This window comes from Leptosomus discolor, chromosome 5 (genome assembly GCF_034619465.1).
Source record: "Leptosomus discolor isolate bLepDis1 chromosome 5, bLepDis1.hap2, whole genome shotgun sequence".
NCBI classification, from domain to species: Eukaryota; Metazoa; Chordata; class Aves; order Leptosomiformes; family Leptosomidae; genus Leptosomus; species Leptosomus discolor.
In genome coordinates, this window is record NC_141395.1 from 11003185 (window position 1) to 11019500 (window position 16316).

A 16316-nucleotide genomic window follows, 5' to 3' on the forward strand; every position below is an offset into this window, starting at 1 on the left:
ATTTCTGCTCTTCACATGCAACTCTTGAGGTGAATATCCTGCATAAATTTCCCTTTAAAGTGAAACAGTTTAACCCACTGCTGCTTTAATAGATTTTGTTCCCTGTGAAGAGGTGAGGGCGCTTTTCTCACTTCTCAGCTCTTTTGGGGTGCTTTTCTGTATTCTGGAAACTGCAACAGCCAGAGCGACTCGGTTTAACAGGCAGCACCAGGAGTCCTCTGCCTTCTGCCCCTGCTGTCACTGAGCTGCTGCCTGAGCTGGGACACACTGGGACATACTGCATTCTGTTTTGCGTGGCCCTCATTATAACCAAATGCCTTGGAAAGCACCAGTGTCACGGATGGATTGATACACTCCACTCGTAAGAGAGAAGCAGCAGTATGTTTATTGATCTAAAACACCGATTTAACAAAGTTTGATAGTAAATGCAACAGTGATTTAACAAGATTTGCTGGGAAGGCATGCTTGACTATTTACTGCATAGAGGACAGCCAGTCAAAACTGTCAGGGAGACCCTCCCATTGAGTCAGGAGGTTCAGAGAGGACCCCCTTGCATTCTAAACTCCTCAGAGACGAGTCTAGGTGCGGCTGGATCCAGACTTATCCCAGACTTGGACAACAGTTTGTGTCTATAAAGGATTACATATGCGCAATCAATCATTTATATCACTTAGCTAAAATTTCAAAAGTTTCAGTGCTCTTAGTCCCAATTTACTTACCGAGTATCTGACACGATAAGGATTCTCTCAGCCTCAAGGAGTAACCTGGAGAGGCATCCCTACTCAAGGGGAGATCCTGGCGTGCAGCCTGCTGCCGTGTAGGAAAGCTCAACAAGCCCTGGGCTGTCCACTAACGGAGTAAGGTAATTGGCTTCTAGTCATATTTACATACCAACTACAGATGTTGGTTTATCCCAAATTGGGCTCGAGTGGGACACTGACCAGCACTGTGGTCAGGTGGGCACATTGATCAAATTAGCCCTTGGCTATTGTGTTGTTATCTCTCCCCTCTAAATCCATGCGACCAGATGCATCTGCCATGATGGCCACGGGCGGTTATCACTTGGGCAGCGTTATGGGGAACACAGGTCAGGTTGTGGGGGAGCACACTGCCACAAGCAGGAGCTGCAAGATGAAGCACTACAAAACCCGGGACTATTTTTATCCCCGGTGGTGGTGGCAGAAGTTTCTTTACTAATTTCTGTACTGGAAACTTGGGGATACTCTGTTGTAGTATTTGTGGACTGAGAAGCTGGAAAGAAGCCACGTTGTGTATGAAAAATTAAATTCCAGGCCCAGACTGGAGCGCTGGGATGGGCTGGCCACAGGCAGACCTTTGCTTGTCCGCAATCAGATTTCAGACTCACGGCCTGGAGCCACCTCCTTGAGGCGCACGACTCCCAGTGCTCAGTCCTGGGGGAGAGAATGAAGGGCCTTGCTGAACTGGGGACCTCGCGCCCCAACCCCAAACTGGCTTTACAGAATCACAGAATGGCAGGGGTCGGAAGGGACCTCTGGAGATCCCCTAGTCCAACCCTCCTGCTAAAGCAGGTTCACCTACAGCAGGTTGCACAGGATCACATCCAGGCGGGTTTTGAGTATCTCCAGGGGACTCCACAGCCTGCCCGGGCAGCCCGTCCCCTCAGAGGAAAGAAGTTTTTCCTCACGCTCAGGTGGAACATCAGCCGCCTGCCACACCTAGCGTGGGGCAAGGCCACCAGAGCCCCGTGAGACGCGCTGACTCTCATGCGGCGATGTGATGCACGGCTGCCCGCCGCACTGCATGCGCCTGACTGGACCGCAGACCGCGCTGCACCGAGCTGGGTAACACGGCACCGCGCTGCACCGCTCCCCGCCACGCTGCATCCCACTGCCCGGCGCTGCGCGCACTGCCCCCGTGCTGCCTTGCCCCGCAGGCACCGCGCTGTCGCCCTGCACCGCGCTGCAGAAGGCTCAGTTGCACAGCACTGCGTTCCGCTGCACTGCTGCGCGGCGCGGCACGGCACGGCACGGCACGGCACGGCACGGCACGGCACGGCACCGCCCCGCACCGCCCCGCCCGCCAACCTCCCGTCACCTTCACCTCACCTCTTCACTCCCTGCCCCACCCCTCACCCTTCCGTAAGCTGCGCCGCGCCCAATCAGAAGCGCTCGTCGCCTCCGCCCCGCCCCTCTCCAGCACTTTTCGCCTCGCCTATTGGCGGGAACCGCCACCAACGGCGCTGCCTCTATGGCGACGCGGCGGAAGGGCAGTCGAAGATGGCCGCCGAGCCGGGCGGCGGGCGCCTCCGGCCTTACCGTTGTTACCGGCCGCTGCTCGCCGCTTTGACCGCCGCGCTGCTGCTGCTGGGCTGCGGCCGCCCCCGCGCCGCCGCCCTTCCTCCATCCTCGTCCTCCTCCTGTCACCACCGCGTGCCCAGCGGCGGGGAGGTGCGGCCGCCGCGGGGGGCCCTCAGGCGGCGGCGGCGGGGTTTGTGGGGGGTGAGGGCTCCCGTGGTGGGGTCCGCCCCGGGCCGAGCTGTGCGGGCCTGGCCCCGCGGCGGGGGTAGCGGCGGGCGGGGCGGGGCGGTGTGTGAGGGGAAGGACGCAGGGGGCTTCGCTGAAGCGCGGGCAGAAAGAGGAGGGGGAGGCAGAGAAAGACGAGGCGGGAAGGGCCTGGGAGCGGTGGTTGGGGTGGGTGTCCCGGCGAGGTGCCTAATCCGGCGGCTTGTTCCTCTCCCTGCCAGGTTGTCTATCAAGTTCCTCTAAGGGAAAATCATGTCTTGAAGAGAAATGTGGGTCAACAGCTAAGGATTAAGATTATATATGACAGAAGCGTTGAGGAGTGAGTATGATGTGGCAACTTTTTTGTTTTTTCTCCATATCCGGGAATGGAAATGTTATTAACTAAAGCTTGTTTGTTTTTCTTTTGTTTTTTAAATATAGTTTGCTACCTGAGAAAAGGCACCTTATAAAGGTATGTCATGTTAGCTTCTGCTTTTTGTTTGTACTTATCTTATTACATGGGTGAAATTAAGTTTAATGCCAGTTTAATTAAAGGCTTTGAATACCAGCAATTTCATGTGCTCTAGTCTGGGAAACCAAGGCTTTGTGTGCAGATTATGCCTCCGGACCAGGTATTTCCAGTGTTCTGTTGAGTGTTGTTTGGCGGGTGTTTGCTATATCCCAAGGTGCAAAGCTTTCAGTGAACAGTATGTATATAGCTTTTAAAGACTCTTTGAAGCTGTACATTCAAATTAATACTGGCTCCCTTCTCGTTTTATCATTCCAATAACAAAATATGGGAACACTGGAACAAAATATTTCCTAAATGTATTAATAGAAATGGAACTTAGAAAGTGTGGGTTTCTGGCATGCTGCTGTACCACAACGCCTGGCAAGTTTCATGTAGTTTGGTAGTTGACGCTTTTAAGGCGGGTCATGTCTGCGCTGCTACTGGGTGACTTATTTTTGTTCCATTTAGAACAAACTTTTTCCACAAGCTATATCTTATTTGGAGAAGACATTTCAAGTGCGCAAACCCACGGGTACTATATTACTAAGCAGGTATGTGAAAGTTTGTTGAATGTCGCTTGTTTATTGAAAATAATTTGATATTTAACATTGTGTTGTGTAGCCTTTAAAGTCAGAATAGAATGAGAGTGTAAGAAATGCCCTCCTGAGTCAGGCCAGTGACCCATCTGACCCAGTGGTGGTAGCGGGTGCTATTTAGGGAGCATACCCCAGTCTGCCAGCCTTGATGTTTGTTGTATCTGAGATGTTAAAGGGTATGAATGCTGCCTGTTCCCTTTTGTGTGTACCTCCATTTATGAGCTTGTTCCTAATATCTCTTTAAACCTGTGGATACGCCATTAACAACTGGAAGCATTAAGTCTTCCAGAGCAGGATAACTAACAATTCTCACCATGGAAGCTACGTTAAATACCTGTATACAGTGTTGTTGGGTGCTGTAAGACTATTCTACAGTTTCTTTTTAATAATAAAACAGTGCTGACTGTCTTTCATGTTTGACTGAAGGCAGTGTGCAACAAACCAGTATTTAAGGAGGAAAGCTGACCCTCACAGATGCTGCCGAGGAGCCTGCGCAGACCATACAAAATGTGGGCCAGTTATCGTTCCTGAGGAACACCTCCAGGTAAGCCAAGTCATGCAAGTGCTTCTTCACCTTTGAAATGTTACTGTTTGTGGAAACTAATTAAGTTAATGTCACTAACTGTGCATAAGTGACCAGTTGGCAGGAGATGACTAAATTTGAGTGACAGAATAGAACAACTTGAGTTAGTGGGAGTTTCTTTACTCTATGCTGTTGAACCGAAAGTCAAATAAATCTGGAGTGTTTACTGTTCTGTAAGCCTGTGTTATCGTGAACTGTGCAGAGAGGATGAGATTCAAAGCCTGTTAAATTGCTACTGGTCACTTCATTATTCACTTGGGTCAATAAGTCAGACTTCCACAGAATTAGTAATAAGTTTTGATTTTTTTTCTTTTTTTTTTTTTTTTTTAAAAGACCTTACTTGAAGGTGTTATCTACTGAACCAGGAGCACAGTGCAGGAGATACTTCTAACTTGTTTTCTTGCCTTAACTTTTGATTCAACTACACTGTGTGATCAGTATATTTCTTTATTTCTCTTAGCTTGAAGTTTCAACTACAGTACTAATAATGTATGAGGTTACATGTGAAATGCAATTGATAAGTATCTATACTATTCCTGTGAGCCAAAAAATTTTTTACTTTGTAGGAAATAGAGTGTTAGTTTGGGGATATCTAGCTTGGCAAGCCCTTTTTTTTCGAAAGCTGCCACTTTCCTGGTGTCTAATAAATCAAAAGAGCTAGTCATTTGGCAGTTATTCCTTGGTTCTGGTTTTGTTTACTGTCATCATAGGGAGTTTTCTCATCTTCTGCTGTCTTACAGTGGGGTTTATTCTTGCCTTCAAGCTGATTGAATTCTCTTATGCAAAATTTTGGTCGTAGCTAAACTATTTTAATTGTTCTGTTTGAACATTGTCAAAGCAATGTAGGGTGTTCAATGAGAGCGAATGGCACTGCGGACCCACTGGCTTACCTGACCAAGAAGGGGTCCGAGATGCTGACTTTTTACTTTACGTTAGCGCACTCACCACTGAGAGGTGTGGCCATGAAAACATCATTGCGTATGCAGCCTACTGCCAGCTGGAAGCGGAAATGGACAGGCGAGTATTCCCTCTGTTACAAACTTGTGAGTTGTTTTGTGGGTTTTTTTTTTAAGTAAACCTTCAAGTTTTTAATTGTTTAGTTGTGGTGTTTAATTGTTGTATAATACAGCAAAGTAGAAGTCATTATTGAAACAGACAACCACTGTATTTGTGTAAAACCAGAGAACTGTCAAATAGTGCTCAGCTTGCAAAGCTGAGGCATTTAAGTCAAAGCTAATCCTCCACTGTTATTGCCTGAACTTTATCTCAAGATCCTGTTTCTGTTGAAGTGAACATCGTGCTTTCACAAATTTAAAGGAGAAAGTGGATGAGCCCTATTTACATGGCGGTTGTTTCCAGTTTGGTTGTAGCCGTTGCCACAGATGCTTTGTACCTCTGTAGTGTCTTACCTGACACTCAGATCTCTTACGCTGTTGGCACTAACCTATGCAGAATCCTGAGCATAGAGATTGATCCCACCCTATCCCTCCCCATTTCAACAGTGAACTGGTCACTGTATTGTTAACAGACTGTTTATAAATGATTGGGGAAGTTGTTTGGAAGGACTTATTTTTTAAATTCCTCTCCATTTTCTTTTAAATCTTCTGCCTCTTCAAGTGAATATGATTTGAATTTGTTAGTATTTTACTAGAAACAATTTAATTTTAAAACTCTCTTCCAGGCCAATAGCAGGATATGCTAACTTGTGTCCAAACATGATCTCAACGCAAGCTCAGGAATTTGTTGGCATGTTGTCTACAGTGAAACACGAGATCATCCATGCGCTGGTAAGGGCTGATGTTATAAAATCGGTTTCCCTGACGTTTGTGCCTGCTTCCTCACATACCTGCAGCTTGTTGCAAGAGAAGGATGTTTGGTGGAGGAAAACTCTCGCTTTGCCTCCTTTAAATTTGTGTGTTAGTTGCCTTGAAGCGTGGTACTTGCAGTGTATCTGCGGTGGGTGTGATAACTCTTTCTTGGCATTTTACTTGGTATGTGAATGTCTTACCAAAGGTTTCCCTGTGCTTGGGTTTTAAATTCAAGGGTTTCTCTGCTGGACTGTTTGCGTTTTACCGTGATGATGACGGAAAACCTTTGACAACAAGATATGCAGATGGACTCCCTTCTTTTAATGAAAGGTATCTTATTTTTTTGGACCTTTCGGTGCTCCAACTGAAGGAAATTTTCACGTTGCCTTTTTGGGATGTATTCTTGCCTGTTGAAAATCCAGCTTGATTCCATTATTAGAATGCTTTGCCCTTATTATATTCAAACACTGGTGTTTTATTAGTCTTTCTTTACATTGGCATTAAGCACTGATATTATCCATGTGTATTACAGACTAAGGCAGGATTTTATTTATCAAGAGGCTTGAAGTTAAGTGTTAATACTTAAATTTCGATGCTTGCCGAACACCTTACTAAGTTGAGACTTGTATTTTCTCTAGTCTGTGTAATGTCAGGGCAGTTCGCTTTTAAGACAGACATCCTTCAAGGTTTATAGTTGTGCAGAACTGACAATGTGTATAGTTTGCTGCGTGATTTTTGTGGCTTGTTATTGAATGAACAGTTTGCACTTTTTTCTTCGTTTAGTTAATATTGTGGAAATGTTCTTCTAGGGTTTTTTTGGAGGTGGAAAGGTAGAGAGCTTTTGGTTTAGTTCACCTTCCTTTTTGTAAGAGCAATTCTGAGGATTTTTGTTTAATTTCTTACACTTTTGGTAACTGTAGAAAATAGCTCTTGAGTCTACAACATCTGTTTAATAATCTTACTTTGGCTTATTAAATCAGAGTTGTGTATAACGTGTATCTTGCAAAGGAAAAATTGTGCATAATAAATTTAAACTTCAGAAAGCATGAAGAAGCGTAGAGATAATTCATGATTCTGTTTTACGGAGATAAATCTTTGCACAGTAACATGTACACATGGGAAAGACTTGTAACCAAAACATTCTTGTTACAGTCTAGGTTTGTATCAGTGGAGCAATAAAGTCGTTCATAAAGCAGTGAGGTTATGGGACGTACGTGGTGGCCAAATCCTGCGCCATGCTGTTCATCTTCTGATAACACCTCGGGTAGTTGTAAGTGTGGATTAACTTAAACTTTGTATGCCAAGGTTACCATCACAGTCTCCAGTCGTAAATATTTCTCATTCTTTAAGAAGCAATAACCTTACATTGCATACCCTTCTCCTGATAGTGGGGCCCAGAGACTACGCGTTTAAGACTGTAGAATTAGTTGAGAGGGTGTATGCAAAGTAAAGTGGAAAATGGTTGACAGACAGTATGAAATAAATAAATTGACATACTAAGAGACAATGATCAGGCTGGGAAGTAAATTGTAAAAGATTGAGCAAAACTCATGTTGAGTAGATTCCTTATCCTACTCTTCAGATGTTTTCCTACAGACTTAGGCACCTAGTATTCCCATTGCCTTAACAGATAGTATTGTCACTGCTTCTCATCTGTAAGTTCATCCTGTTTTCTACTTTTCTCCTTAAAAGCATTGTTTTAATCTTTTTCTTATTTTATTGATTGCAAAATAGTGCAGTTAACATTTAGTCAAGTTTAGAAATAAATTCTTCAGTTATTCTTGGAAATCTTTCTTGCTTCCCACACCTCTGACTCTCCCCCCTGCCCCCAACAGAACATATGTTTAACTGTAATACATTTGTATTAACAGTGTTAATCATATTTGGCCACAAATAATCTTTTTGTTTGTTTTAAATCTAACACAGTTTATAGAGCAAACTTGGTTTAATTACCCCTGTTTTGAAAATTGGCCGTGCTGGTCAAACCATTCAGAGCATTAAAGGTGCTGCTGTGTAGTGCTGCGCTGGCAAAGGCTGGGCTCCTGCCTGCGAGACCGCAGCGTTGTGGTGATGCCTCTTAAGATTTTAAAACACTTTGCAGAAAAGACTGCCTCCTGCAAAACTAGGTGACACGTACACCTTCCTAATAAAAAAGTGTTTTTTCTCTGCAAGATTTGACAGAAGCAGGGTTGTAGTGTTCCTACATTGCTTGGGTGTGTGTTTGGGGTTTTTTTAATATGTGCATGACATCCTTGGCTAATTCTGTTGCTGTTTTATTCTTGTAAACTTCCATTATTTATTTCCAGGAGATAAATAGGCAGATTGTTAGGCTTTGCTGTTGGGGTGCTTGCTGGCTTAGTCAGCTTCTCAGTAGAAGTGTTTTGCATTTGGAGGAAAACAAGATGGTAGAAAAAGAAATGCTGGAATACTTGTAAAAGGTGATTCTAGAAGATTAGGACTGTATATTGGTATCTGCCTCAGTATTTTGAGGGTTGTGTTGAAATGTTTTCTTTTCTAGGAAGAAGCTCGGAAACATTTTAATTGTCCAATTTTAGAGGGAATGGAGCTTGAAAATCAAGGTGGCATGGGTACTGAGCTCAATCACTGGGAGAAGAGACTGTTGGAGGTTAGTGCTGGTACTAGGAATGGAGGGGGATGTGTGCATATCTACTCCCCTGCCTTTGTTTTTAGGCTTATAGTGGTACCTACTGGAGCCTTGAAAATGCAGGTGTATCAAACCTCACTGAAATATATCACAAACAGTACTAAACTACAAATACTTAAATGTCCAATTCCTAGATAAATCTTTTTTTGCCTTAGTGCTAAGTCTCAGAGTACGAGTTTGAGATAAGCTGATTACTAAAAAACTCGATGTCTCTTAATTTTGTCTGCCATTTACCCTTTTGAGAAGGTATGCTGCCCTCTTAGGAGAAAGGGCATATTTCTTTGAGTCAATTCAACTTTATTGCCATCTGCCTACATCAAATATTTGATCATTCTGTCTAGTCATTATCTTGACTTTATCTGTAGTTTTGTGCACTGTGGTCAGCTTTTGCTATCCCTGTTCCAGAACCTCATCTGATCAAGGAACCACTTATTTTCCTCCTGACATTTAAGCTTATTTTTATTTATAACTTTACATTGCGTGGTATTTTGGGCAGAGATACACTTTGTAGTTGTTATTGTATGCAGTGAGCTAAACAGGAAGGGAAGTGCTTCAGGACAGATGTTTTTGTGGAAGTAATCTTGAAAAATGCTTTTTTCTTGAGACTGTAATTGTTAGCTTTTCCTGCTTTTCAGTAACCTTTGGTGTGGATCAGTTTAAAGCCAACTGGAAGGACTGCTATTAGAATGAGGGTAATTCTAAGGACTGAATAGGATTAGCAAAAAGGAGATAATTACTAGTCTCCTTATGCCTTTCCAGAGAAAGTTTGTATCTGGAAAGTAACCCATATAGTTTGTTTTTGGTCGTGATCCAGCTCTCATTAAGTGTTGTAGAGACTTTTGCTGTGAGCCTGAAGTTTATCAGATGGAAATGACTGAGCAGGAAAAAGACAGGGGTGTTACAACTGCCAGTTATAAGACGATTAGGAAACTCCAAGGTGACTGGAGTTGCTCTTTTGAGGCTGGTGTGAACTTGCTTCTTTTTAAAGGAGATGGAAAATTCCCCTGCCACGCTAATAAAGCTTCCTTTGGAGTGCTGTGTTCCTGTATCCTGTGCACCTCACTCCTGAAAAGGACTGCTAGAAATTCTAGGAAAACTAAAAATCAGTCTGGTGCAAGAAAATTGAAGTAAGCTTGGCTCTCATTTTACCAAACGCAGACAGAAGATGTGGTGTGATTGCTACTGAGTAATACACTAGAAGAAGGAAGGGGTTTATTTTACCTAAAGAAAAACGAGTACGCGTTGGTCATAAGTAAGGAAGGTTTAGCTGGAATTTGGAATGAGGTTTCTGACTTCTAGAATTCTGAAGCTTTGTAGGGTGGAGTGGGGAAGCGAGTTGCAGTTTTGATCCCTTTTATGAAAGAGATTGGGAGTTGATTGTCAATGGTCAGAAGAGACCAGTAATAAAATGTTTTTTTCATAGGAAGCATTTTTTTACAACAATGGTTTTCAGCAACTTGCTAATAGTACCTGTTAACTTTCAGAATGAAGCTATGACTGGATCTCATACACAGAATCGAGTCTTTTCCAGGATCACATTAGCATTAATGGAAGACACAGGGTAAGAATTAATAAGAATGGTGGGGGGGGTTCGTTCATTTGTGTTTGGTTTTCATTGTATTTGATTTTATTTGGAATTGGTGCATTTGTGCTTACCCATCTGCCACACAGTAGATAACTGTCATAATTAGCATTATATTAGACAAGGAATTATACCTAGTATATTAATTTTTCTTCACGTATTTCAAAACCCATTCTAGCCTTAAGAAAGCCATGCTTTGCAGTGCCTACTACTGTTTGTAGTGCCTGTTTACTTTTTTCTTAATACGTCTTCTCTCAGTTGCATGCGGTATGTATTGATTATTTTTTCAGTTCTTCTTGCAGACAGAAAGCATAAATTGTCTACAACTTCATCTTTCTGTATGCAGTGTTCCTTTGCAGATCACGATGCATTGCTATTGAGTAAATAAGCGATAAAATTTTCTTTTAGTTCACTGCAACTTGAAAAACAGTGAAATTGTAATATATTTTGTTCTAGGCAGAAAGGGATGCAGTTTCCCTGTGTATTCATTTGAAGAACCTAAGGCATAGTATGAAGCTCTTTGAACTGCTGTCTTATTAATCAGAACACTTAATTTTTGAAGTAACTCTATTCTCATTTCAAAATACTTTTACAGCTGGTATAAAGCAAATTACAGCATGGCAGAGAAGTTAGATTGGGGACGCAATAAAGGCTGTGACTTTGTAATGAAGAGCTGTAAATTCTGGATCGACCAAAAGAGGCAAAAGTAAGAATACAATCTTTTTTTAAAAAAAATAGAGGAAACACTGATGCTTGTTTACGTTTGTCCTTCAAATGCAACTTGGTAAAAAGAAGTAGAGGTAGCTACAGATTAACAAGGAGTGCTGTCTGAAGTACCTTCAGAACGTGCCTAGGAACGAGCACTCCAGATGTATTAAGAGCAGAAGCATCCCACCCAATAAATACAGAGCCAAACATCTTAGGGTGTAGAATGCCCTTAGAGTAGAAGAGGGCTGTGCTTTGGAGAGGAGGCACAAAATAAGAAGGCAAACACTTTTAGATTTTGTCCCTTTTGGTTGGAAATGCAGCCTGTGTCATTTTGTGTGACTGGGTTGTACTTAAAGCAACAGGAGGAGACGATAGACGTGTTCAAGACAAAGCCCTCCTTGGTTGGTGGTTACAGTACTTGTTGCAGGACACAGCTGCAGTGTTGGCCTGTTTTGCTTCTGTGGTTTTTTTCTTTAAAGTTTACAAAGCACTGTCATTAAAACCAAATAGTGAGTGCATTTTCACTTTGCTGGCTTGATATTCTTTGAATTAGAAAGGTCGTAACCAGACAAATAACAATAATCACCCTCCAGAGGAGAAGTTGGTGCTTCTTTGTGTGATTGACCGAGTGTGGGGAAGCGTGGGAACAGACAGTCTTGACAGATTGCTTAGTAAATTATGAAAAGCAGTTAAAGTGATCTAATGTGATTTTTATTCTTTTTTTTTTCTTTGAGGAGGCAATTAATCAGTCCATACTGTGACACTTTGAGGAGTAATCCTTTGCAGTTAACCTGCAGACAGGACCAAAGAGCAGTAGCAGTGTGCAACTTGCAGAAGTTTCCAAAGCAGTTACCTCAGGAATATCAGGTATAATGGTTCTTACTTTACCAAATAACTTAAGTGTTTTCATTCTCGTGCTTTGCAGCCAGGTGATTGTATTTGTTTCATTTTTTTTTCTTCTGAACTAGTAGATGAGAAGTAGCTATTGTGGAAAATCTCTGCTTAGTTTATTACAAGGAGTCTGGAGGCTGAAAAAAAAGCCTCATGATCTTAATAAAACAGTATTGCTTGGCCATCTAACCAAATACCGGATGGAAACGTTTCTCTGTAACAGAAGTGCCCCAGAATATTTTGTCTGAGGTGTTTCTTCACCCTGTCTGCTGCCTTGTGTCGCTGCACGCTAAGAAATTTGTTCTGTTTCATCCCAGAGAATGCTATGATTGCAAAGGAGGGGAAGGAGTGGGGTGTGATATGTGCAAATGTGACTCTTACTGCATTATTTAAGTGTTTTTAAATACTTCTGGCTCCTCTGGTTCAAGAGTATTGTAAGTTGCTGTTAATAGCATTCCTGAGTAGTAATAGCTGATGTTCTTACAGCTGTACTGATTGGTTCTGTTTAAAAAAAACAGTTGTGCACCTGCCTTTGCACAAACTGCTTTACTACCTGTTTTGTTTTGCAGTATTTTGACGATCTTAATGGAGTACCAGCAGAAGAATTGCCTTATTATGGTGGCTCAGTAGAAATTGCTGACTATTGTCCCTTTAGTCAAGAGTTCAGCTGGCATTTAAGTGGTGAATTTCAACGCAGCTCAGACTGCAGGATAATTGAAAACCAGCCAGGTCAGTTTTCAGGACTTCAGGATGGTATTTAAGAGACTGCAGTTGTTGATCTGGAGTGGACTTGCTGTATATCCAAACTAATTGGACGTGAAATTAGTTTTACACTACTAGCTGTGCTGGGGTGAGACGCATAACACAACTACCTTGTACACCTAGGAGGCAAACACTCACATCTAATACAAGAATTGGGTAAGAGCTGAACAGAAATTGATTCCAAATGAAAGACGAAGGATGGGGGTGGGTTGGTTGGTTGTTTTTTTGGGTCTCTGAAAAATAATTCCACTTTTCATCTTTGTAGGTTTTTTTGTTCAAGGCAAGGAGCTTTGCCAATTATCAGAACACAGGCTTGTCTCCCAGGGTAGAGCATGAATGTTCAATATTGCAGAGCTCCAGAATGCTGTAGGATATTACCTGTCTGTGCAGTTGTCTCAAAACCAAACAAATAAACACCTTCTGCCCCCAAGTCAGCAATAGGAGCCGGCACTCCCTGGGGGCAAACACGTCTATGTAGTTCTGGTAGAATGTGTTTGCTTTTTTTTTTATTTTATTTTTTTCAAATCTTGGGTTTCTTCCCACTTTATATTCAAGATGGTGTAATTCCCAAATTGATAACGCTTACCAAAAGTAAACCTTGGAATTGTGTGTGGGGACATTGACTACTTACAGCACATTGTGTTGGTGTGGACTTCCTGTTCCCCTAGTAAGCTGCAATGCACTATATTCTTTCTACCTTAGATCCTACCAAAAACTATGGTGCAGAGAAATATGGACCAAACTCTGTATGTCTCATTCAGAAATCTGCTTTTGTCATGGAACAGTGCAGGAGGAAACTCAGTTACCCTGACTGGGGTAGTGGGTGTTACCAAGTAAGTATGTGTTGGGTTTTTGTCTTTTTTTAAAAATAAACATTAAAGGGAGAAGTCGGGCATGAAATGGAGGCCGTGACTGTTAGAACTTTGCACCTGGATGCTGTACATGATCTTCGCTGCCTTGAGTCGCTAGATTGTATGACATGCTTAGAAAATAAATATCTTCTAACTCCAAGCCTGTGGTTTAGATCACGCATAGAGTTAAGCATGTGACTGCTGGGATGGCTTGTGTCTTCCTTCCAGTCTTGCCAGGGACTTTGTCTGTCGTACCCCTGTGACACTTTCTCCACAGCTAAGTAGGAATGCTTATATTGGAGTCTTCTGTTGTTGAAGCTTGATTAGTCTCTCTGATTTTTTTGTTTGTTTTTTTTTTTTTTCCAAAGGTGGAAAGCACTGTGCACATGTCACTTATTTTCCTTTATCCTCCTCCTCTTCAGGACTGTCTCACTAAAGGTGTCACTTTCAACAACAGCACAACTCTAAAAAAGTAGTCATTAGCAGAAGCCAAACTTTTACTCATTCTCAGTTGATGATCTGCATAATTGCACAAAAGAAATACAGCCAGTGCTTTAAAGCATTCTTGCTCTGAGTGCATTAAAATACTTACAGTTAATCTACGCTCTAGTACCAGGTGTTTGGTTGATGAAAGAGCCTCCAAAGCCCAAAACGAATTTCTGATAAATCGTAATACAGGCTTCACTTTTATTCTTTTATCTTCAGGTTTCTTGCTCTCCACAAGGGCTGCATGTTTGGGTCAAGGACACTGTATACTTGTGCAGCCGCTCAGGTCAGGTGTTAACGGTGAGCATTCAGATGAACGGCTGGGTACATGTTGGGAATCTGATTTGCCCAGCCTGTTCGGACTTCTGTGACTCCTGCCCCCCAGAGCGGGATCCTCCTGCTTCCAACTTCACAAGAGCTGCACCAATCGGTAGGTTGCCTTAATTGCTGAAGTGACACTTAATAAACTCTAAAGGTTTGTATCGGCCCTGACTGTTGGGGAACAGGAAAGGAGAGCCATGGCCTGGCTATTCTCAGATCCTAGGTGTAGGAGTTAAAGGAAGATGGCAAAGGTGCCCTGCCTGTTGCTGTGCAGGGTAGCTGCTAACATAGGAGAAATGTGTCTGAAACATAACTACTTCATGTCATGTCTCCTCCTGGTAATCCTCCCAGAAATCTAGCTTTAGCTTAGCAACTCGCCAGAAAAATCTGATCTGTGCTTTGAAAGCTGTATCATTTTTGTAACCTCCAAAACGATCCCCTTGGTGGAAAGAGAGTTCCCATTGACAATGCTGTAATCCAGAACATGGAAGATAGGTGTCAGTTTGCTTTTTGAGGGAGGAAAAAAGCTTATTTACTGACTACCAGTTAATGTTTTGGCAAGAACAGATGGCTTTCTAAAAAGCGAGTTGATGATGGTCTTTACAGTATTTTGTACTAGTGGCTTATTTTTAAGCCTTTAACCAACTCTTTAATTGTTGGATGTGCTGTCTCTGCAGTTTGCAAGGAAACAAATAAACCTGTTTAGTTTACTGCATACCCAATTCTTTTTTCAAAGTGGTGCACTTGGGGTTGTGTGTACCATTTCAAATAGTCTTGTTTTGTCTCGGAGATGGCAGCGTTTCAGTGGTTGGTGGAATGACTCCTGTAGGTTAGATTTTAGAAAGAGAAAGCTGTAACCTAGGAGACTTGCATCTTCTAGTGTCTATTTGGATTTGTGCTTGGTGTTTCTCACATGCATATGTGGGGGTGTGGGGTGTATGTGTGTGTGTATGCGTGTGTGTGTGTGTCTGTATAAAAAAGGGGTTTTTATCTGTGCAAATTTGCATTTGTGTCCATGGTTTTCTTAAGCCTCGTGGCTGTGTGATTACCTGCCATACGGACAAACTCCCTGATTTGTGTTGTGTACTGGGTTTTCTCCCTCCCTTTTTTCTTTTTCTTTTTTTCCTCTTCAGCTTGGTGTTTTGTGGCTTGGGTTTTTATGACTTGCAGCCATACAGATCAAAAGTATTAATAAAACTGTCTCGTGAGAGTCTGTGGTTTTGAAGTGCTGCTCCTCCCTGGTCATGCCGTAGAGAACTTCCTGCTCTCTTTTTTTTTTTTTTTAAATACCGATACATTTTTCTCAATCGTTCTCCTAATTGCCCTTAATGAAGGAATGCAGAAATGTATTTAATTGTAAACGGAATAATCATGTTGTTTGGTTGGTTTGGGTTCCTAGCCTTGATAGCTAGAATAAATCAGTGCAGGTTACTGCAAGTATGGTTTTGCTTTTTGGTGTCTTTTACCGTTTTCTTTGTTGTTTTATCTTCTCTTTAAATATAAAATTGATGAGCTTTATGGTGTTTTGTTTTTTATTTTAGACTTGTGCTCCTGCTCATCTAGCCTGGTGGTAACCCTTTGGCTGTTGATGGCTAACTTAATTCCCCTGCTAACAGGATTATTTCTCTGCGCATAGAGTTAAGCACAGGGCAAGAAGATGTTCCCAGATGATACACCATCATGTTGCACTCCTTATTCTGGAGCACTGAGTTTTTTCTCTCTGCAGGCAGCTGTCTTCTGCTGAACCTCATCTCTCCTGGCAAGTATCAGTGCAGACAGTAGTCAGGGAGGTTCTGACAAAAGCAGCCACAGTTTGAGAGGAGGAAAATTTACCTTGACACATCTTAGTAAGTGCCAGTACTTTCCAAAATTGCAACTTTTGATTTGTGATGCAGTATCAAGATCCACTATGGCAACTGTGTTAGACTGCCTGGCGATTTGGTCAGATTTGAAACGAGAACGCTTCTGTGGTAGAAATGAGGGTTTTTTTGTTATGTCCTCTGGGTGACTGGTAGCAAAGCATCCTCAAACTGGAAATATACCTCAGTGGTTTAGTCAAAAACCATGTA

General features: G+C 42.5%; 1 protein-coding gene across 1 annotated transcript; it reads left to right on the plus strand.

The window, feature by feature from the left end:
- Window positions 1-2222: 2222 nt before the first annotated feature.
- Window positions 2223-15912, plus strand: LMLN (leishmanolysin like peptidase). The gene is made up of 17 exons (XM_086465532.1): window positions 2223-2429; window positions 2726-2823; window positions 2925-2955; window positions 3463-3545; window positions 4017-4134; window positions 5012-5190; window positions 5855-5960; window positions 6217-6311; window positions 7134-7251; window positions 8500-8607; window positions 10131-10207; window positions 10824-10934; window positions 11671-11803; window positions 12397-12556; window positions 13292-13422; window positions 14146-14356; window positions 15789-15912. The coding sequence occupies exons 1-17, from the start codon at window positions 2259-2261 to the stop codon at window positions 15881-15883; spliced, it is 2025 nt and encodes a 674-aa protein (XP_086321658.1). The 5' UTR covers window positions 2223-2258; the 3' UTR covers window positions 15884-15912.
- Window positions 15913-16316: the final 404 nt, after the last annotated feature.